This window comes from Condylostylus longicornis, unplaced genomic scaffold (genome assembly GCF_029603195.1).
Source record: "Condylostylus longicornis isolate FDR11 unplaced genomic scaffold, ASM2960319v2 ptg000010l, whole genome shotgun sequence".
NCBI lineage: Eukaryota > Metazoa > Arthropoda > Insecta > Diptera > Dolichopodidae > Condylostylus > Condylostylus longicornis.
The window spans coordinates 17,465,226-17,488,215 of record NW_026577979.1 but is presented as its reverse complement, the minus strand read 5'-3'; the positions used below and the strand labels follow the sequence as shown (position 1 = coordinate 17,488,215).

Genomic DNA, 22,990 nt, shown 5'->3' with positions numbered 1-22,990 from the left:
TATTAATAACAAAAAGGGATAGAATTATATACTGATAACAAAAGCTAAAGAGATGACTGGCTCGCTTTTATATTTTTCTTTTTCATTAAAATTGTTGTTGTACAGGATTTTCCCTTTCATTCCTTCTGCATGCAGTTATATATTTTGTTTTGTAGTTCAGTCTGAATTCAACGATTGTACGGTTTAGTCATAAAGTTTTATATAAAGAAATATAAAATTAATTAATGGTTATACGAGGTGACGAGAAAATTACAAAGAAAAGTTTTTTTTTGTGAAAAATAATTTTTTATAAAATTTTTGTAAAATACATTGGATTACGGAAAGTCAAAGAATAATTTAAAAATAAAATTTCAATATAAATATCGTGTTAATGAAAAAAATAAAATTATAAAGTTTTTATTTAAATTAATATTTAATTGAAAATTTGTAATACTGTTAGAGAAGTGAGAAAAAAAATTAGAAACAAAAATGCAGTTTAATATGAACGATGCTGCAGCATTAGCTGGTATGATACCATATGATTCAATTGGTTTATATGAACAACCAAAGCCTAGGTTTATATTTAAAATGCCAAGAGTAGTACCAGATCAAAAATCTAAATTTGAAAGTGATGAATTATTTCGAAGGCTGAGCAGAGAGAGTGAAGTAAGTATTTTCATTCAAATTTAATTTAGTATGTTTTGCAAAATTTTGAAAGGCGGATTAAAAATTTGTAAAAGGTAGAAAATGTTAGTATGATAATGTGCATTTTATTCTTTGAATGCGAATTGTGTATTTCTCTCTTTCGATAACTTAGATCAAGAAGAAATTAACATTTCCTAAGTGTCTATACTACTTTTTGTATATGCAATTTCCATTCATAAATGAGGACGGAACATACTACCTTATTGAAAATTATAGATTAATTAATATTTTTCTTATAATTTGTATTTAATTGAAAACAATTTTAAAATTTGAAGACTTCCACTAATTTATCTTGAAGCCAATCGTTTTACAAATAATTTCACTGTAAGAAAAGAAATTCATCAGTTTCAAAGTAGATAATTACAGTACCGATCTACAGTACTAGCAATAATTTTTTTAAGTTAAAATAATAATACAATATAATTATATTAATGCGAATAAAAATGGATTATAAAAGGTTTAGGTCTTCGGTGTACTTCAGATTTATTGTTATGAAAAAAGTATTTAGATGAATTGGACTGATATATTGATGGAAATTACAAAAACAATTAAAATTCGGAAACTGACGTTTTATACTATCTTTATAAGATTAATTATGCAAACATGTATTGGCTAAATTTTTTGAAATATGTATATCCTTTCGATAAACAATTGTCAGTTTCATACTTCGAATTGGGATCTTAAACCCAAATTTGAATCGATTGATTGAGGTAAATTTCTTCGAAGAAGTGTTAATACTTCGTATGTTGTATTTTATATTTTCTATATTCTAGGAAATTATTTAGTTTAAAATTCAAAATTACAACGAAATGTTTTATTTATTTGAAAGCTACCTTTAAAATTCACAAGTATAATGCATATGTTTACCTGGTTCATAAATAGGGATACTTAAAATTCAGTTCAATTTTAAAATATATTTAAAATTCAGTATGATTTCTAGTGCAATCATAAAAACAATATCAATAATAATAAATATTTATTACTTTGTTTTATAAATCCCTTAAAAATAATAATAAACGCTACCTGTGTATAAGGTTTATGATGAATTGTTTCAAATATTATTGTATAAAAAGGGTAGCAGTAAATTGGAAAAACCTGAAATTCTTTAAAACAAAAATATTAGTGCCTTTTTTTCGAAATGTAAATGAAAATTTGCGGGACCTGGTGTGATAATCAGTAAGCACCAAATGGGAGAGTTAACATAGATTATTTTGAGGTTTTTTCAAGGTTTGTCAACCTTACTCTTTATAAAATTAAAGCTCTTCGTTCAACGTGTATATACTTAAAATGGAGGGAATTGAAGAGGTTTTAGTCCAAAGGAGGAAAAGAACTTGACTAATACTGTAAACTTTTTTATGCAAAAATACTTGCGTCAATAATAAAATTTATTGTTTTAAGTTCCCAAAGTCACAAAGTGTCAAGTTCTTGTTAATTTTAAATAAGCTATCGTCGACCTAATATATGTCAAACTAACTTTATCTAAACATGCAGAAGTTGCAAATATTACTTCCATCCTCGTTTATTAAAATAAGTGAAAGATAAATAATATTTCTTGTGCAGGTATTTTAAGTATATTCATAAACAATTTTTAACAAAAGGTTTATTGTTCATACTTTGAAATCAAAAGTTTTCGCTTTTGGTCATTTCAAAAACTTTGGAAACATTAATTTTACTATCTCTCTCTGTCCGTCTGTTTATAAAAGTTTTGCATTGTTCAAGAAAAAATTAAATTTTGTACACGAGTACATTTTTATGAAAAAGTTGTTTCTTTATAAAACAAAATTTTATTTGTATCTTATTCTTTCCTTGAATTATTACCCCTAGAAGTTTGTAAAATGTAATTTTTCTATTTTCTTCAACATATTAATACGGATAATATTACGGTAATTTTCAAATAATAAATTAATATAATTAATTTAACTTAATTAACAATAATTCACTGCAATAAAAATTTGTTAAAAAAATCCGAATTAAGATTACTCCAAATTTTATGCAAAATTTTATGCTTAGCACATAATAAGAAAATTCCTTCCTATCTTTTAAATTTAGGTAAACAAACACAAACTCCAGATCTATTTGTTAAAAGAAATGTCCTTTTTTCTAAACCATTGTTTCATTGACCACATTTTTTACATTATGTATATAGTTTGACGTTAATTCTAATTTCAACTGCGTATTTTGACAATAAAAAAAGAAACGACTTGAATCCGATTTATAATTAATAAGGTGCTAGTTTTTTTTAAATATTAATTTATTTTTTCAATCAAAACCACATAATTAGAATAAATTCATTGAAAATAATTTTATATATTGATAAACATATAAAAATCGTATTATAGTTTATATGTGTAGTTACGGCTTCATAATATGCCTTGTCATTCCAAGCATGTCAAAGTCATGTCATTGCAAAACATGGAATTTCCAAGCTTTTTTCAAAAATATAAAATTTGAAACCATTAAAATTCGTGACTTAAATTTTCACAATTTTCTTCATCTCTTCATTTGAAATTTTATTGCTTCATTTTTTACTTTTCGTTTTAAACCTCATGTCACACAATTTTCTACCTTACGCCATCATTTTTATAAAAAAAAGGAAAATAAGAGACATTTTTTGGGAATCACCTCAAAATATTCTGTGCAAATACATGTAAATGACTAATTTTAAAAATACCTTTCAAATAATATCCGGATCAAAAGTTGTTTCCTAAGGTAATTCTTTGAAAACCGGTAGTGTATTATTTTCAAAAAAACGTCATTACTTTTTTATCTAATATCTACAATAAAAGTAGCTTTAAGAAATCGTCATAAAACTATTTACATATTAATTCAGCTATTTCCGTCGCATTGAGCTTAACTTAAACATTTTATTCGTAAATTTTTTTTATAGTTTTATTTAATTTCTTAAGCTCGTCATCATGACAATGACGAGCTTATGAGATAACAATAATAATTTTATAATGATTAAAATACACAGAACGTTTTTTTTCTTCTAAAAGCTATTGAAGTTGAACAGGTGTAATAAATATACAAAAACAACAATTGTCTGAATGAAATCATGTGTGAGAAGATTTTTACTACGTTTTGTTATGAGTGTTTAAAGCAAGCGAAAAAGCTTGGTACAGATTGTATTTTTTATTTTCTTTTTGTTTTTTTTTAACTAATGTTATTGGTATTTCCTCAGTTATTTGTTTTTCTACCTCTCTAGATTGAGGTCGGTGAATCATAAATCAATAGTGTATAAATTAAATTATGAGCGGGTGCTTTTATATATTTCAAAGAAAAATGGTTTTTGATTTAATTTTTTTTTTAAATAAGTTGATAATAAACTAAAGATTTCTTAGAGAGCGCATTTCATTGAAATATTAATTAAAATGAATTAATACAAAGTTCAATAATTTTATTTTTATTTGCATAACAGTGATTCTTTTGCAAACTCTCATCAATCCCGCGAACAGTTTTTTATTTCCTTTCTACACTTGAGAAGAGAGGGCTTCCACTTGACTTTACAGAAGTATACTTCAATTTCATAAGTCTAAAAGTCGATTAGACGGATTACTAGGCTTCTGGAGTTTTTTGTTTTATATTATGTATTTAAAGTTATTGATACGGAATATTATGGGTGTATTTACGTGATTAATCTTAATTTTTTAATTTCTAGTATTGGATATATTGGATATATAGTATTAAATAATTTTTTAGAATACTTTACTGGAGTTTAAACCCGAGAGTCTTTGCCTGAAGGATAGTACGAATTGCTAAGAGTGTTATTATCACGTATATTCCTAAAGAGTCATTATTAAATATTATCTACGTTGGTATCTAGAACAATGTTAGAAAAGGGAAATATTATGTTTTAAATTCCTGATTAAAATGTTTGAAACTGTAATGCTTACCTAATACAAAGCTTATTTTATTCACTTATCACATGTTAGATTTTATATTAAATTCACTCTCAAGTTGTGGACGAGTGGTAAAACGAATAAACAAACAACATTTTGTTTTTTTCTTGTTAACTTTTTGGGAAATGTACTAAAAATCAACTTTGTTTACCTATGTTTTTGTGTTATTTACTTAAGAGGATTTTCAAGGTGAACAACATACATATATAATTTTTTTTTCGTTAAAATAACTTGTTTTCAAATTTGGTGTTATATTGAATTTTTATTAATAAATTTTTTATATGCTGCTTTCTCTGTTAATCACTTATATATGCTTTACTAATAAGTGATCATTATCACATATTATTCGACAGCAACAAAAGAAAAATCTAGATTAGATATAGTGTTGACGGTGACAACACTGTAATATCTTATGAATCAATGGTTGTTAAGATTTGAATGAGAATCAATACACGGATTTGTACCGCACATTGTTTTACTAAATACTACCGGTTGATATTAAAATCATTCCTGCTAAATTTGAAATGATAATTTGAATATTTTCAATAATAACTTGAAATACAATATTATTTATACTATATACCTTACCAATAAGTTTAATTTCAGTTTTTATTAATTCAGTTAAATTAACTGCAAAATCAACTCACAATTCGATGAAGAACATGAAAACATTCCTATCTCTTAAATCAATTCTTTGCCTTACAAACGGAACGGTAAATGTATAATATTTTGTGAAAATAGTTTGCATGTAACATTTAACGTCATACTTATAACTAAAAATTTTTTTTAAATTTTGTCTAATTGAGATAATTTATCAGACTATGATGTTAAAATAAGGCGAGTAAATAAATAATTTATATTGAATCGGTATGGTTGCAGAGTAGGTTCGAGAATTCGATGAAATTCATATAACATGTTTAATGATAAATTATAAACACTTTGATGGAGACGTTTATATATATATATATATATATATATATATATATATATGTTAAGATCAATTTGAACATTTTTTTCAAACTTTTAAGCAACGGGTCAATTTAGTTAGTATTTAATATAATAAATTAATAGTCTGCAGTTAAATTTAGGCATATTTTTTTATTTGTAAAATTGAATTTTTTTAATGAAAAATACAAGGTTGGAATGTCGCACTATTGCAGAAAATGGAAATTCCATAGAAAATTTAATTTCATTTGCAAAAATATTTATTGAATTCACGTGCAAACAAAATGTAAATCTAACGCGAATGTGTATTTCAAAATTAAATTCTAATTATTTGGAAAATTTTCTAAGTTATTGTAAAAATTTTAATATAGTTCTTAATACTATAATTACTATTGTATGACAGATTGTTAATAAATTGTTTTTTTTTTTCGATTTTAATAGATATTTTCAAGTTATATTATATTAGTACACTTACGTTTGTAATTATAGCAATGTATTGGGAAGATCAACATTCGTTAATAACGTAATATGAAAGACCAGCATTATAGATCAGCAATACTTTGCTTTTCATCTATTAGACCTTATATTTAATCATTTAAAGCAGATTTGAATTTAGTTGTATAAACCAAATTTATGCTTTTAAATGAATTTTCATTTAAAAATTTATAAAGAATTAATACAAGTTTCTTTTTACAGATTCGTTATACGGGATATCGAGAAAGAGCACTCGAAGAACGTCAAATACGTTTTCAAAATGGTTGTCGTGAAGGTCATACAGAAATATCATTTGTTGCATCTGGAACAAATTTACAATTAGTATTTAATGCAAATCAAAGTCCTTATAATCCAGATAAAGAATGTGATTTTGACAAAGAACATGGAAAGGTGAGTTTTACATATAAAGAAAACATATTTTTTCTTAATTAATTGTTATAAGTTGTTACATGAATTGTAAGAACAATATTTTAACTTTCAGACCCCATAAAATTTTTTACAACTATTAAACCTGATTGGGGATAATTTTATACCAGTCTTTAATCTTACTTTTTTGTGTAAATCTGAAGCAAAAACAAAATTAAATTTTTAGTACTCTATGGTATTTTTTAACAGTAGTCATACAGAAGCTCAGATAAACCCCCCCCCCCCCCCCCCCCCCCTCCCAAATTATTTAACTTGCGATTTTATATTTATGCTATTTATGCTTTTCTGTTGAAAATGCCACATGTAAAATTAGTGATTTTCATAAATAAAATTCGTTCTTTTAAAATAATTAAAATTGTGTTTAACAATTTTCTTCTTAAAGGCCATTTTCGTTATTTAGAGTGGTCGTAACCGTATAGAGAACTGAATAAGAAATCTTACCCTTATAGGACAAAAATTCTCATATTTTATAAAATTTAAAAAAGCAGAAAAATTCCCATATTTTATTGAAAATTACGAAAATTTACTTTAATTTCTAGATTAAGTAATCAATACCATCACTGACTATAGGATTTAACAAGCTCGAATACTATGTTTTTGTTCTTTTGACTAAAATATCTTGTTTTTTTTGTAATGCAAAATGTACCTTTGTTAAATGTCCTTATTAAAAATCTAATCAATCAAAAAAACATAAAATTGTTTTTTTTTCTTCTATTCGCATTGTTATTTGTCCATTTTTTTAAGGATAACAAATTAAATAATTTAAGTGGCTGGAAAATATTGATTCGTTCTAGTAGCTTAAAAATATAATAAAACCTTTGACATAAAATTAAGAATATATATATTATTTCTATTCAAAGACAAGGATATGAAATGAAAATATCAAAAATTAGATAAAAAAAATATAATAGTAAAAATGTGCGTCCTGTTTAATAATATCTGTGCCGAAAATTTCCATTTTTCAATATTTTATTTGAAATTGTGAGAAATTTAATTTTCAAATTTTTTACATTTAATCTTGAGTATCATAAATATATTTTGAATAATTTTTGGGGTGGGTCTGAAATCCTTGCAAATTTTATGCAAGCTTGTTTAATTTTATTCTTCTTTTCTGGTAGTGCTTTTATATTTATGTATACACTTTAAGAAATGAGTGCGTCTAGTCTGATTTTGTAGATTTTGTGTACACTCGAAATGAGGTAAAATAAAGAATACATGTATATGTACGTACAATATATATGTATGTCTATTTACGTTTTTATGTGCATATACGAAAAAATAATGGGTGAAAATGGTTTCCATGGTATTATCATTGATTTTTTGAACTTTTCTTCTTCCATCCACTTCTAGATATCATGATAATTTTTTTGCTTTCAATTTTTTAAAAAAAATCAGTAAAGTCCTTTTTTTGTTACAAGTATATCCTGTTTTTCCAGTATACATTCATTTGCACATAGGCACACATATTTGTATATATACATACATATATATTTGAATATAAATAACATTTTCAATTTTTCAATTTATTTTATTTATTTTTTCTTATTATTATTATATTTATTTATACAATATTAGCTAACTACCATTAACTTAAATATTAAACAAAAAATAGTTGAAAAGGATATATGTATATTTGTATGTGTACAAAGAAAAGGATATTTGATATTTTATGTTCATTCTTTTATTTTATTTTTCATTTTTAATTTTTTCTTTTTTATTATTCAAAATAATGCAGACAAGTTTTATTGAAATCATCTTAATGTGAAGCGCATGCGAAATTTAAGAATATTATTGACAATAAAATAAATATAAATAATATACATACATATATCTACATATATATATATGTATCTATACACATAATGTCTAAATGTATATGAAAATATAAATGGAAATTTTGTATATAATTACAGTATGTTGATATATTTAAGCATATAAGAGGGATCGAAAATTTCATTTTTTTTTGGTATATAAGGGGAGATGAGATTTTTATTAAATGGAGATAAGGTAAATAATGAAATCAAATGAGAATGGGTATGTGTTTATATTGTATAAAAATGTATGTCGGTATGTATGTAGGTATATGAATAATTTAAAAATGTATAATATACATTTTTACATATAGTAAAATTTGCCTATACAAATATTTATGTACATTATTCTTACAAATATTGTTGTATTTATAGGAAGCCATTTTGGAAAATTTATTTCAGAATACAATAAGTTTGTTCGTATTTTTTAAAATTTAAATAAAATTTTGATTAAGGCTAAAAAATAAAGTATGAGGGAAGGACCATTTTAATATTTAAAAAACAATTTTTATATAAAAAATATAATTAATTTTCCATGCATACTTATACCCTATATTTAAGAATTTTGAATTTTTAAATTTCAAATTTGAATTTCATAGACAATTTTTAATCATGTCAAAATTTTAATTATTTACAATGTTTTCTACCGTGTAAAAATTTTTAAAACTTTTGTCATTGCAATTTTTTGTTAAACAATAAAATTTTTATTATAATAAGTAATAATTCGAACAGTTTCCCAAGTAGTTATTTAAAACAATTAAATTTAGTATTTTACAGCAAAGCAATGCTGTAAATTTGTTCTAAATCTATTACGTACTTATATAAGGTACATATATGAAAATAAAAAAATGTCTACGCTTTTGATATACGCAATAAACAATTTACATTTAACATGTTGTGTAAGTTTACTATTATATCTTTAAGCGAGGTTTAGGTTTTTTCTTACATGTTTTATTACTTTTCAAGAACTACATAATTGTTGTATTCCAAAGAAAATTTCAAAATTTTTGGAGGATTATTTTGAGTAATTTTAAGCTTTAAAAATAACTTTACAATTATTATTCTTTTTTACAATGAAATTTTAATCTAAAGCTGATGGAAAGATCTAGAAATCTGCTTTCTGTCAAATTTGATGTTTGCATTGTGTTATTTATATTTCTTTAATCAAATCTATAAGATTTCCCGGCTTAAAATTTATGGTTGTGACATTCTGAGTGCATATAATATTACAAATTTATATACATATATCACAGATAGTATTACAGATTTTAGTATAGATTCTAAAAGTTCTGCAATTTTTTTTTTAAGATTAAGGTTCTAATTGAATTATAAATAATATTCATTAAACGTGTTCTAAAGTTCTTTATTTTTTAAAAAAGTGGTAGTCGTACTTTTCTTTTAATAAGATTGTCTATATTAAAAGATTTAATACAAATAATAATTTAAAAAAATCTAAATTAAAGATCTAATATCAAAATAATCGAAGTTTCAAAATCATTGAAAATATCGTAAATTTAAAATGCAAGTCCAATTGTTAATTGAATATTAAACAACCTCTTTATTCCAAAATTTCGAATATATAATAATGCAAAGAAGTTCACCTAATTTACCTTTCCATTTTTAATTCTAAAAATTCGGGAATAATCTATCAGAATCAATGTGAAAGAATCTATATGAAAATTCAGTTTAATTTTGGGAAGATTTTGAAATAATAAAACTAAAACGTTAAATTGATGAAAATTAAATAAAAAGTTAAAACTATAATGTTATTTTCCGAAAGAGTTCAAATTTTCGTTTAAAGATTTTTAATTCTAAGTTGTTTTAAACAGAATATAATATTTTTTTCAATGATGGTAACATGCGATATTGATCTTAATTTATATTTCGGTATTTTTAATTTTAAATTTAACCTTTTTGAACACTATTTGTAATTTTTGGAATTCTTTAAAATTATTTGTTGTATTTGATGTCCAAATAAATCCATGAAAATGACTAAATTACAAGTCATTTATCACACTTTAAAAAAAATATATTTCTTTCTTTACCTAATTTAAGTAAACCATAAGTTTTATGGCTAAACAATTTACAACATTGGAAAAAAAATTGTATAACATTTGTTAAAATGTTTAATTTTTCTGTTCTTATGCCTACGTTACGTACATACATACGCATGTAAAATGCACTTTAACTCTTAAGAATAAAAATTTACAAAATTCATTAGAAGAACAATTTTCAAAAGCAATTAAGATTGAAAAGACCTTCAAAAAAGAAAAAGTAATTGAGAAACTTTTTTTCTCAAAATTTTTAAAACATTAAAACGTAATGAAATTCCGAAAGGACTTGGTTTAACAAAATTATTATTCGTTTCTTTTTCTGAATCTTAATTTCTTGATTTGACATATTTCAACCAACTGTTGCTCGCGTGCCTTAAGAACCGATCACGCTAGGGATAATATTCAACTTTTTTTAATTTTTACGTACTGGTATGTAGGTTCTTTAGTTTTAAAATATTTTTGAGAATTTTCAATCTTACAATTTAATGATACGGTCTTAAGTTTTAAAATATTATTTTTAGAACCTTAAAAATAATTACGTACCAATAATAAAAAAAAGGTTTCGGGTAACCTAAAACATTAACGTATGGTGTTGTCCGACAGTAATTTTCACAAAAATGAAATAATGAAAAGAAAGAATGTCAATAAAAATGATCTTGTACAGTTTTGAAATTGTTGTAAACTTTGATTTTTCGAGATAAATTAGAATTTTGAAAAATAATGTAACTTTTAAAAATTATTTTTCAGATTCAAATTTAAATAATAAATGGAATAGTCCTTCTCAAAAATTGTCAATCTGCTACTTACAAAATTATTTCATCCTTACTTTAATAAGAATCATTTGCCTTTAATTACAAGTTAAATTAACTTTTGCCCACTGAATTTTCGATAAGTTTTTAATATCGCGTAATATCGCATAACATAGTAGACACGCAATATAACAGACTGGCAATAATATTTCTTTAATATTTTAATTCTCTTCCTATAATTTATATCTATGCTAGATTACAGTTAATGTGATATCTAGATTACAGTTAATGTGATTATTAAATTTTGAAATTTTTACATTTTGCTTAATTTTTTAAGTAAAAGCAAATTTTATGTTCGTTTAGAGCTAAAATTTCGGCAGACTTTAAAGTCCATTTTTCTTAATCACAAAATTAAATTTTTAAAACTTATACTGTTTTTCTGTTATTGAGTTATTGGAGAAGAGAAAGGTATGCTTACTATGCTTATATTAGAATAATTGTCATAATTTAAAACAAAACTTGAAATTTAATGATGTTTAATAATTTGAAATAAATTGATGTTTAATAATTCGTTTGATAGGGATAAGAAGATAAGGTGCTTGGTTGTCCACAATTTATTTAAAATTTGATACATAACATTTATTATATATGTACTTGTTTAAAAAAGCTTCATTTTTCTAATTTGAAATAGGTAGAGTTTTCGTAAACTGAGAGACAGCCAGAGGGTCGCATGAGTATGAACTGATAGAGTAAAACTAGTATAATCTTTGTTGTAATTTTGACGAAAGGAGCCTGAAAATAAATGCGTTAATCTTGTATGAACTTTTCCCAATTCAAGTCAATTAATAAATCAAAGTATATAAAAATTGTAATCACATTTTTAACGATTATCATTTTCCGATAAGTTTGAGTATTTTGATGTTATTTCAGGATCAATTCGATTGATCCTTTTTTTTAACCTATTTTATAGGTTACATTTATTTATTTTGTATATTTAAATATTTTTATTACAAAAATTTATTAGTGCTGATATTTTATTTATTTATATTAAATCTCAAATCTTTCCCTTATTTTCATTGAACCAATTACCTTTATTAGTTTTGCTGCAACAACAAATAAATAAAAAAGAAAAAAAAAATCATTTATTCATTCAAAAGTACCTCACACATTGATAACAAATATCCACACTATCCGAATTGTACACAAGCGTAACAAGTCGTCCTCCTTTTAAAAATTTGATAATTTTTCCAAAAAAAAATTTAATGTTTAGTTAATTGCGCTCGTGCGCTTAATTTTTCCAAAAACATAACTTTTAATCGCTCTAATCTAGAATAAGATATGCACATATAGGTCCTACATGCATTGCATTTAACTCAATTTGATCAGAGCATTACAACTAAACGACAACTAAACAAGAATATTGTAATTTAAAGAATTTTCCAAAAAAAAAAAAACATTTAAAATTTTCCCTCAAAATTTTGGAATTTATTTTATTTATCTTTTTTTTTATATTTTTATAATTTTTAGAAACCCCTTAAAAATTAATGTTAAGTATAATGTTAAACAAGGAATTAAATTTCAAAACTCAGAGTGTGGCCCTTTAATAATATGACTTAAGTATGCTAGACTCTATCATTTTATGCATCCCTTAATTTTTGAATAATTTTCAAGGTTTCATAATATAGGGGATGACAAATTATATTTTAACTAAATGTATACATAAATGCCTATCCGATAATAAAAGTATATATGCACATATGCACAAACATATGTGCTATTTAAGAAGTCATTTTTGTCATTATCATTAGGATCATCAAAAAATGTAAAAAAAAATTCATTTTTGCGCCTCTTCTTCTTTTTCTAATACTCTTAATTTTATTTTCATTTTTTTTTTCTTGTTAATTGCTCATTGGATACTTCCGGTCACGCAGCAGTAGGTTAACTTCCACTGCCTAAATATAAAGAAAAAATAAGAAGTTAAGGGTGTACAAATATTTTTATGGCACAAAATGAATTCTCAATGAATATATTTTTTCATTTATTACTCGTTTTATGTGAATCAATTAACTTTTTAACTTTTATTGAACAATAGAAGTTTTTACTTGTAAGCGAATTTAACATTCAGCAAATATTTTTAATTTTTATATTTAATTCTTATATTTAACTCATAAATATTTTCCCCAGCTCTTGTTTCTTATATGTTTCTAATATTTGATTGTTAAACATACCGCGGTATTGACCTGCCAAAGACATGATTACCAATATGGACAGCTTATTTGATAACATCGAGGGGTTGAAGTGCATTAAAATAGTACAAAGGTTTGGTTGCTTACAGATTTTCAATAGATAAAGTTTTCCAAATAGGCATAATTTGAGATAGACAATTCGGAAAATATTAATGTGGGTTGAACTGAGGAATCTGATAAGAATGACATTGTTCCTCCTTTTGGAATTGCTGACTTGAAATCTAAATGTAAATTTTCTTGTTTAACGAACAATATTTTGCTTCATACGAGTTTTATTATTTTAGCTGAGAAATATAGAAAAACAAATTCACTTCCTTTTCTTAATAAAATATTTTTATCACAATGTCCAACTACAATAGTCGTGTTTTAAGTGATAAGAGTTACACGACAGGCTACATTGTATTTTCAAATGTTTCAATTTTTAACACTGTGTTAGTCATACATGAGTCTTAACACACTGAATTGATTTCCATAGAAAAAATTTGCAAAAAACATACTTCAATGTTTTTCTCGTTTTTTTGACAATTTGTCACAACAAAAAATTTTTGACAATTTGTTTTTTAATTATGCAGCTCAATTTTTATTTGAAGCTTATTTTTTAATTTTAGTTTTAAATTATTTCTCAGTTGTTTCTAAGTTTTGCAGTCTGCTTTATAACCATTAAGAAATTACCATTAAGAACTGTCAAGGCATATTATATTATTCAATAATTGAATAAATTACATAGGGGGTATTCAACTTAAAGAATTAAAATAAAAATGAGTACAAGTCTAAAGATCTCTTAGGCAGTAGAATTCGCTTAGTTTTCGCTACCAGTTCATAATTTAATATTTTCCGAGTTACGAGAAAACGTCTAAGTTCGATCAAATCAATGGTTTGAATGATAGTGAAAATACTGTTTTTAAAAACAATGTATATTTAAATAACTTTTTATTTAAATACTGAAATATAGCAAATTATTGCATACATTGCGGATGGGAAAAAAAAAATTAAAAAAGGTATACTAAAATTTGGAATTTGTCGGTTAAGATAAATAATTATATTGGTTTTTGACATGGCATTTGCCGTTAGCTTTTTGCTAAAGACGCCGAAAAATCAAATTTTGCAAATTCCGATAACTTGAAAGGTGGTGCTAAAATTTCAGACTTGTAGAATGAAACCGAAGAAGAAAGACGACATTAAATATTTGGAAAAAGCATATTAGGTAACAGTTAATTTTAACCGCCATTTTATTATTTCAATATTCAACTATACAGTGCTGTAATAGAATAAGCATTTCGGGACTTTTTCGCGTTTGCGAAATTAAAGAAATATTTGTAGTTTCGATAAAATAAAGGTCAAAAAATGACGTTCTAGGAAGAAATAAGTTTCAAAAAAGATCAATTTGATTCAGCTTTTTATCTTAAAAGTTTTTAGAAGTTTTGGCGGGACGGACAGAAACAAAGATTTTTTTTCTATTATTACCGACCGTATTGTGTATACAATAGGTAGGTTATGCGATGGCATCAAATTTTGCATATCGAGTTTTCGGTGGGAATACACTTCTCTATAGTAGGAAAGTGTAAATAAACTATTTTTAGCAACCTGTCGGTCTGTTTGTGCACGGGTGTATCTCAAGGTCGGGTGAAGCGATTTTGATGAAATTTTATATGTAAGTTTATTTCAACCATGGCACAGATTGGTCAACTTTTGGAATATATCAGGCCTCGCAATTTTAGCCTGTTTTACGTTTTTGACCATTTGAAGAAAATATTCAACCGATTTGCTTGAAATTTCGTATATAAGCTTTAATCGACCGTCCGCGAAACCTCTTAACTTTTGAAAGAAATCATATAATAAAATATAGATTTTTGTGGGCCAAATATAGATTTTTGCGTATATAAGGAAAAATAATCAACTGATTTCATTGAAATTTAATATTTAAATTCTTCGTACTAAAAAAATGAATATATGAATTTTATGAAAAGATCAGGGCTCGGAAACTGATTTGCGGGCCGATTTTACATTTTTCACCATATCTACGGAACGAATGGATGGAATTTCTTGAAATTTGATATTTGGGTTCTGGTCGTTACCGAAACTAACTGGGGAGAATTCAAGGAAATTCGGGTAGCACAAAGCGAAACTCTACTATGAGCCAAATTTATATTTTTCTAGGTATGTTAACTATAAGCTTACTAATATCCTAAAAATTGGAAAGAAGTATTTAACAGACATTTTTATCATATTCTGTAACACTTTCACTTAACTAGACAATACACATTGCGGTCGGTTATGTGCTGATCACATCAGATTTTTTTTTTATTAAAACGACGCTGTTTTTGGAAAGACTTGTTTCTATAATTAAGAATTTAGGCGAAAAAAAAAAAATAAAATGGTCCATATTATTTGTTGTTTGGGTCTGGGTTAATTCTATCAACTTGCTTTGAGCCAAATTTTAAAATGCTCAATCGTGTTATCAAGTTGCTTATATGTAGTAGTGCTATTAAATTAGTTTCAAAATTTCATATCGTAGTTTTTGTGTTTTTAAACAGAAGTCATTTTGTAAACTACAAGTTCAACCATTTCATATTCGAGTTTAGTTTATTTATATTTCACAAAAGAATGTCGAAAGATATTATTGTTAATTTGAAAACAAAAGTATTCAATTTCAAAAGTTTTTTTTTCGATATTCCTTCTTTGTTTTCTGTATATAATTTTTTAAATCTAATCAGTGTTACAATCAACACCTGTGGAGGCAAAACAATAATTGAAAATATTTATTACAATTTTCCACTATACATGCCTGTAAAAAGAATACCCATTACATATTTATATAAGGATACGAAAAAATTAAGTTGATATCAAGATCATCGGAGAAGGTAAAAACAATTGGGAAAAATCGATATTTATTACAGAAAATGATCTTCAAAGAGAATATTTTGTTGTATTATAGTAAAAAAAAATAACAAGCATTTAAGTATCCTTTAAAGGACATTAATGCATACTTACATACCTGTGATGTAAAAGGAATAGATTAAAAGAAATAAAATAATTTTTTTTTATTGAAACAGGCGTTGCTTCTTTAGAAATATTAAGGATACAATAGATGAGATTTATTCCATTTTCTTGTATTTATTTTCTTCTCCTACACTTCTCTGTTACTTCGTTTTTGTAATCCTTATTTATATATTGTATAAGAATCAGGATAACTTCTTGGAAAATAATAAAATATGAAAAAGATACGAATAGAAAAGAAGTCCTTCCCTTCCCATCAATATGTGACCATATTAAGTATTAAGTTATTTTAATTTTATTGTTCAAAATGCCGTCGGATAAATTCAAAAGCATTAAGGTTATAAAAAAAAATTATAAAAAAATTTTTTGATTTTAAGTCCTTTTTACATTTTTTTTGTTCCTTTTTTCTTTTTTCATTAAAAGTGATTTATGAGGTAATTTTACGAAAGTAAAAACGTAGGATCTTAGTTTTTTGTTTGTTTTGAGAATTTAATAGAGATGTCGTGGAATTTGTAATAAATGAATTGAATCTTTTAAAATGTGTTGAATATAAATTTCATCAATACTTTCAATGTATTATTTGGTTGATGTATGTACGTTGTGTTGTTTACTCGGAGTCAAGATAATTTAACCCATTCAGCCTAATTGATTTTGATGTGAGATAAATTTTAGAACTAGTATTTATTTGGGCAGTATAGGGCAAACTTAAAGAAAAATTTATTTATAGCCTAAGTCCGTATCTTGCTTTTTTGTCCGACTTTCTATACACTTTCAAATCAGAATTCTCCGTTTTTCTAATAGACATTTAATTTTTCCACTAAGATTAATCAATTTTTCAATTGAACTTTTGCATTTTTTCTCAAATTATCGACTGAACGTCTCAGTTTCATAAACAAAGCGAATAAATTTTGCATAAATTTTAAAAGAAAACGAGATACGCAACACGGAATAATTTCTTTCATTCAAATATTACTCATGTGATAGTTACTCACTTTCTTCTCACTTACCTCACTCACTTACAGGCTCTTAGTTTCTGTAATTTTTTACAATATTTTTGGATTTTAATTTTTTTTATCTTTGGATTTAAAATATTTTGCCAAACAACAAATACATATATAGTGTTATTGATTTTTACCGTTCGCAACACTCACAAAGTTGTCAATATAGTATTCAGCTACGTATAGAAATCATATTTAATATAACAGAAGTAGACATTGAAAAATATTGCTTGATTTCATTAAACACTGTAATTTTGGTAATTTTCAAGATCTAATTAAAATTTTAATATTATTTTAAAATATTTATTAATGTCATATATACATACTTATATCAATTAGGCCGGCAAATTGAAGCTATATTCCGAAGTATTCCAAAATAACAAAATTTATAGACCTCGCAGTAGCCATTAATATTTACATTACATTAGATGATTCGTTGAGCATTTGACTATTGAGAAAGATGTTAAAAATCTGAACAGGGAGGATTTTTTGTTTTTTCAATTTAGAAATTGTTTTAGTGCTAGGTTTTCTGTACCATAAAAGATTTTTCAACACATAGTGACTTAAATTAAAGCTGGGGCAAGTGGTCAAAATTCTGTAAAAAAAAATTCGGAGATTATTGTGTTGAAAAAAAATAAAATTTTTAATTATATTATTTTATTTAGAAAGTACATAAAATCATTATCAAATAACATGTTTATTTTAAGTCCTTTAAACTAGGCCTTTCAGAAACTGTTTGTTTAAAGCTTTATCTTTTTCGGAACGGAAGTAATTATCGAAAAAACTTAGATAAGTAGAAATTTCGAAAAAATTCGTTAAAATCCCTGTATCTCGGAAACCCTTTAGATTTCGCACCTAGTCCGGAACAAAAGTTTTACCAATTGTCGACCCTCTAACCAATGGTAAATGTTGTTGTATACCTTTCTGAATTAACCTGTATATGTACTTCCTTTATTTAAATGAAGTTAGTGGATTTCGGATATAATTTTAATCCTTTTTATATTCTTAAAAAAATTTTTTTTAAATATTCTAATTAAAATTTGCGTTTTGTTTTACTTTCCTAACAGGTTCATATTCGATCACATTTTATAATGAATGGTGCATGTGTTAGATTCCGTGGTTGGTTAGATTTAGAACGATTAGATGGTGTTGGTTGTCTTGAATATGATGAACGTCGTGCAATACATGAAGATGCAATTCTTCGAGAACAAATCGATCGTTATAATCAAAGATTACGTGATTTTGAGGATACAAAACGTGCTTATCAAGATAATCGTCGTGACGAAATGGATGCTGTAAGACGTGGTGTTGCTACTGGTGGCATCGGTGTTGGTGTCGGTGGTGGTATGTGGAGACGATAAATACACACACACACACACACACATTTTTATTAAGTTTCTATAGAAAACTAACATTGAGTTCAATTAGTTTTTATGCGATAATTTTACACTTAATAGTTGATTATAATTTTAAAAATGTATGTAAATGTTTTCCGTTTTGTATACTGACAAAAAATACTGGTGCAATTTGGTAAATACAAAACTATATTAATTTTTGGTAAAAAAAAAATACTACAAGAAAATAAAAATAAGGATAAATGTGTACTTAAACCGACGTACGAATATTACCAACAAGGAACTGGTGCTTAATGTGATTTCATCAGGACATGATAATTTAAGGAACAAACTTATAGATAATTTCATTTTAAAAATAATTTTTGTAAAATCAATTTTTTTAAATGTCAAAAAAAAAATAAAAATTCGTTTTTATTAGAAATTTAATTTTACCTTTAAAAATGGAGGAAAAATAACTGTTATGTACTTAATTATTTTAAATTAAAAAATAATTTTGTTTAAATATTTTAAATAGAAATTATTTTCCATTTTTTTTTTTGTTAATTTGTAAATATTATTACAATTAAAAATATGATGTTTTATAAATTAATTGAAATAAAATTAATTTTAATTAAAAATTTTTTATTTTATTTTGTCTTTAATTAAGCTGCAATTACAACATAAGCTTTACGAATAGGCAGTGCCACACAATAAATAAAATTTGAATCGCATTTTGTCAATTTATTGAGTAAAATTATTTGGAAATAGAGAGATATAAAATTCGTAATGTTTTAAGATCAATTCTTCCTCGTCTGTAATGTAAATTACAAAAATCACCGCAAATAGTAAAACAATATCTTTGTCCCAAGGCTTCTGCTATATAACATTAAAAGACCTATTTCTGTCTAAACCTTTAAAAAATAATGAAAATGCTATAGACACACTTTTCTCGTGGAACAGGAATATTGATGATATTTTTATTTGACTCAAGAAGATATGAAAGATATTAACAATTTGAATGCTATTCAAATAAAAATATAAAACATTTGTCACTGCATATATAAATATTATATTTTTCCGATCCGGCAAAGAAATTTAGCATATTCTGGTAGTCTCCAATATGCGTATCTACAGACATCTCATGAAGCGATATCATCAGGTCAAAATCCTATTCTAGTAGATGTAAATAGTTGAAGTGGTATCAACTCTAACATGAAGAACAATGTCGAAAATATCATGTATGTTGTTATTTGGTAGTATGAATAAAATGAAAAATCCGCAAAGTTAGAGTTATAAAAATTATTTAGTATTTCACTAATTCTGTTTTAAATAAGCATTTTAATGCCATTGAATGTGTTTTTGAATTGCACTCAACAATAAATTCCACAATAAAAATAACTGAGCTGTTTCTGTGTTTAAGATCGAGTTATTATTTTGGTTAGTTGTTAAAAGATTGGTTTACATTTTTAAAGGATTTGATATTTTAAATTCCTTGTATTTTCTTAACACTAAATTTTGTAATATTTATAGGCGAAAAAACCATTTTGAATTGATTTAAATGGTTATTATTTCGACTAACATCGAGAACTCCTAAAAATATCCCTAAATCCTAAAATTTAACTAACTCTATTAGATTTTTTTTGAAAACATTTCAATTTTTGAAAATTTTTTTAAATTAAATTAAGCTCATTAAAAATGAATTACATAAATCTAAAAATTATTTGAAATGCACGAAAGTTGGGCACATTTTAACTTTATATTATCAAGCGCTCTTGGTTTGTCAATATTTTCTTTGTTTTTAACTGCAATAGAGACCAATTTCTTACTAAATTAAGACAATCCTAAATATTTGCTTCAAATTCAAAATGTCAATATAATTCCATAGAAGTTGTAACGCTAGTAGTATAACAGTGTCAGTATAATAACTACCTTGCTGTTGATGTTTTAATAAAATGTCTTCTATAAAGTAAAATCTCGAAATTTTCTAAGTTGGAATAGAAAGTTCAGATCGGATAGAATCAATTTAGGTAATTAATGACCTGTGCTATAAAACCAAGAATTGGTTTTCAATATTCCAAGTGTTAAAATAAAATTTTAAAGAAAATGCGCGTCAAAATCATCTTTTTCAATAAATTTCAGATATATTGAGTCTGGCTGCGTACAGTTCTTTTTTGGCGATATTTTTTATTCTACAATAATATTTATGATTGCAAAAAACAAGTGAAATTCTAAGTATTTTCCAGTGAATTTTAAAAATTTTAAATATGAACTATGCCGCATAAAAATTTAAGTATGAATTTATCATTTAAGCATTGAAAATTATCAGGCGCGTGTTTGGGATTCTTTTTTCAATCTAAAACGAAAAAAAAAAATTGGATGAAAATATTTTATAATTTTCCTTTTAATATTTATGTAAAGATAAAGTACTTAGTGATACCTTAAAATTGTTTTATGTTTGTTTATTTATTGTTTTATAAAAAGGATAAATGAGTCCTTAAAAATATTTTTAGAAAAACAAAGAACAACAGTATTAAGAGGTAATCGTGATTTTTCACGATAATTTTTTTTTGTCTTTTTTTCTATTACTTGTTTTTCTTTTTAAAATTTTTGCAGCCATCTATACAAATTGTTTGTAAACAAAGAGGAGAATTCTTTTAATAATAACAGTGATGTGCTTAGATGCTTTTAAATTGGATTATTGTTAATGAACATGGATTTGAATTCAATTAAAAGTAAATATGTAAAATATCGTAAATGAAAAAGGGAGACAATCAAACATTTTTATATATAACTGAATATAAAGCAAGTATCTACTTATGATTATAATTACGAATACATTATGAGTTGACTAAATCTCAAAATAAATTTTTAGAAATCAAAAATGTTCTTGATTCTTTTAAAAATATAATTTTTTTTGCTCTCAAATAAATTGGTTCTAAATAGATGCTTTCTAGATAGATTGGCTCTAATTGATTTTGAATAACAGATGCTATAAGACAGCTCAACTTAATTTTTGAGCACTTAAGAATTAGGTTGCTTAGATTTAGCAGTAATGAATTAAAGCCCGTACATTATTAAGGTATAAAGCGATCAGAACTATATTGGGGGTCCCAATATTTTCAGCTTACATTGCAAATAGCACGACAACTTAAAAGCGAATAAGGAGTTTATTTTAAAGAAGAGTTTATTTTAATTATTTCAAAAACTAATAAACGTTTAAATATCAAAATTTTGTATACGTGTGTCTAATTACATGCTACGTATGCTCTAAAAATTTTAATGGAATGACTGAAATGTCTGGAAAAGCTAATTTTGAATATTTGGAAAAATAATCCGGGAAAAGTTAGATCCGTGAAACTTGGCAGTTGTGTTCTCAATTATAGGTCAGATATATCCGTGAAGTTGTTGTATAGAATGGTTTCATAGTTTCGAATAATTGCTATACAACAATGTGAGGCACAAAGTACAACCGGTTTATACCGACTGACCGACTGAAACGTTTTTATTTGTTGTTTATTTTTTTTTTAATTCGATTTAATTTTTTAAATAGACCTTTATGTTGTGCGACTCGAATTTTTTATTCTGATTGAAGCTTGAATCACATTATGTAGCTCAAAAACGTTTCTCTTCTCTTTTTAACTCCTACGATGAATGCGAGTATTAATTTCAATTATATAGTGGAAATAACATTTTTGTTAACTTCAATTTCCTGCTGATACTTTTAATAAAGATAATAAATTAAGCTAATGTTGATTACTTCCTGAATGCAATAACACCAGGTGAAAATTTGATCGTTAATATTTGTTAACAAAGAAAAAGGATTTCTATATAAAAATTGGAATTATGGGAGTTATGTTTATAATTCTGTAATAATAAATCTTGAAATTTTATCCATTTACACATTGACACATACTTACACTCTCAGATATTTGTGACATAATCTACTATAGTGTTACCTGAAACTTTGTTTATTCAACTATCAACAAAATAATTGCACAATTTTATCATATATTTTTTCTTTAATCATATTTGATATTTTTATTCTTTTATATAAGATTCCATGTATGTATTAATGAATAAGAGAAAAGTATACTAAATTGTTTGTATAGTTCATTTCCTTAATATTTATCAGTAAATTCTAAATGAAAAGGTCCTTATTGTTAGTGCGACTACACAAAATTGTATAGTTTAATCTTTTCATTTTTAAAATTTCAGAATTGAAATGCGAAAATTGTACAGCAGTTACTATTATTTTAATACAGGTAGATTAATGTTTAATAGAATATAATTATTATATTTTGTACATTATGATCTTTAACTTCTTCTTTAAGGAGCCTTTATTTGACTTATTT

At 25.0% G+C, this 22,990-nt stretch overlaps 1 protein-coding gene across 1 annotated transcript; it reads left to right on the top strand.

The window, feature by feature from the left end:
• Positions 1–182: 182 nt before the first annotated feature.
• On the top strand, positions 183–19,254 carry LOC129618903 (protein big brother). The gene is made up of 3 exons (XM_055533931.1): positions 183–645; positions 6,225–6,413; positions 18,372–19,254. Exons 1-3 carry the CDS (start codon positions 469–471, stop codon positions 18,663–18,665), a joined length of 660 nt encoding a protein of 219 aa, XP_055389906.1. The 5' UTR covers positions 183–468; the 3' UTR covers positions 18,666–19,254.
• Positions 19,255–22,990: the final 3,736 nt, after the last annotated feature.

Coding starts and splice junctions, on each gene's coding strand:
- LOC129618903 (XM_055533931.1), top strand. CDS start 469: ATGCAGTTTAATATGAACGATGCTGCAGCATTAGCTGGTATGATACCA. Junction 646..6,224: donor GGCTGAGCAGAGAGAGTGAA/GTAAGTATTTTC, acceptor TTCTTTTTACAG/ATTCGTTATACGGGATATCG. Junction 6,414..18,371: donor TTGACAAAGAACATGGAAAG/GTGAGTTTTACA, acceptor CTTTCCTAACAG/GTTCATATTCGATCACATTT.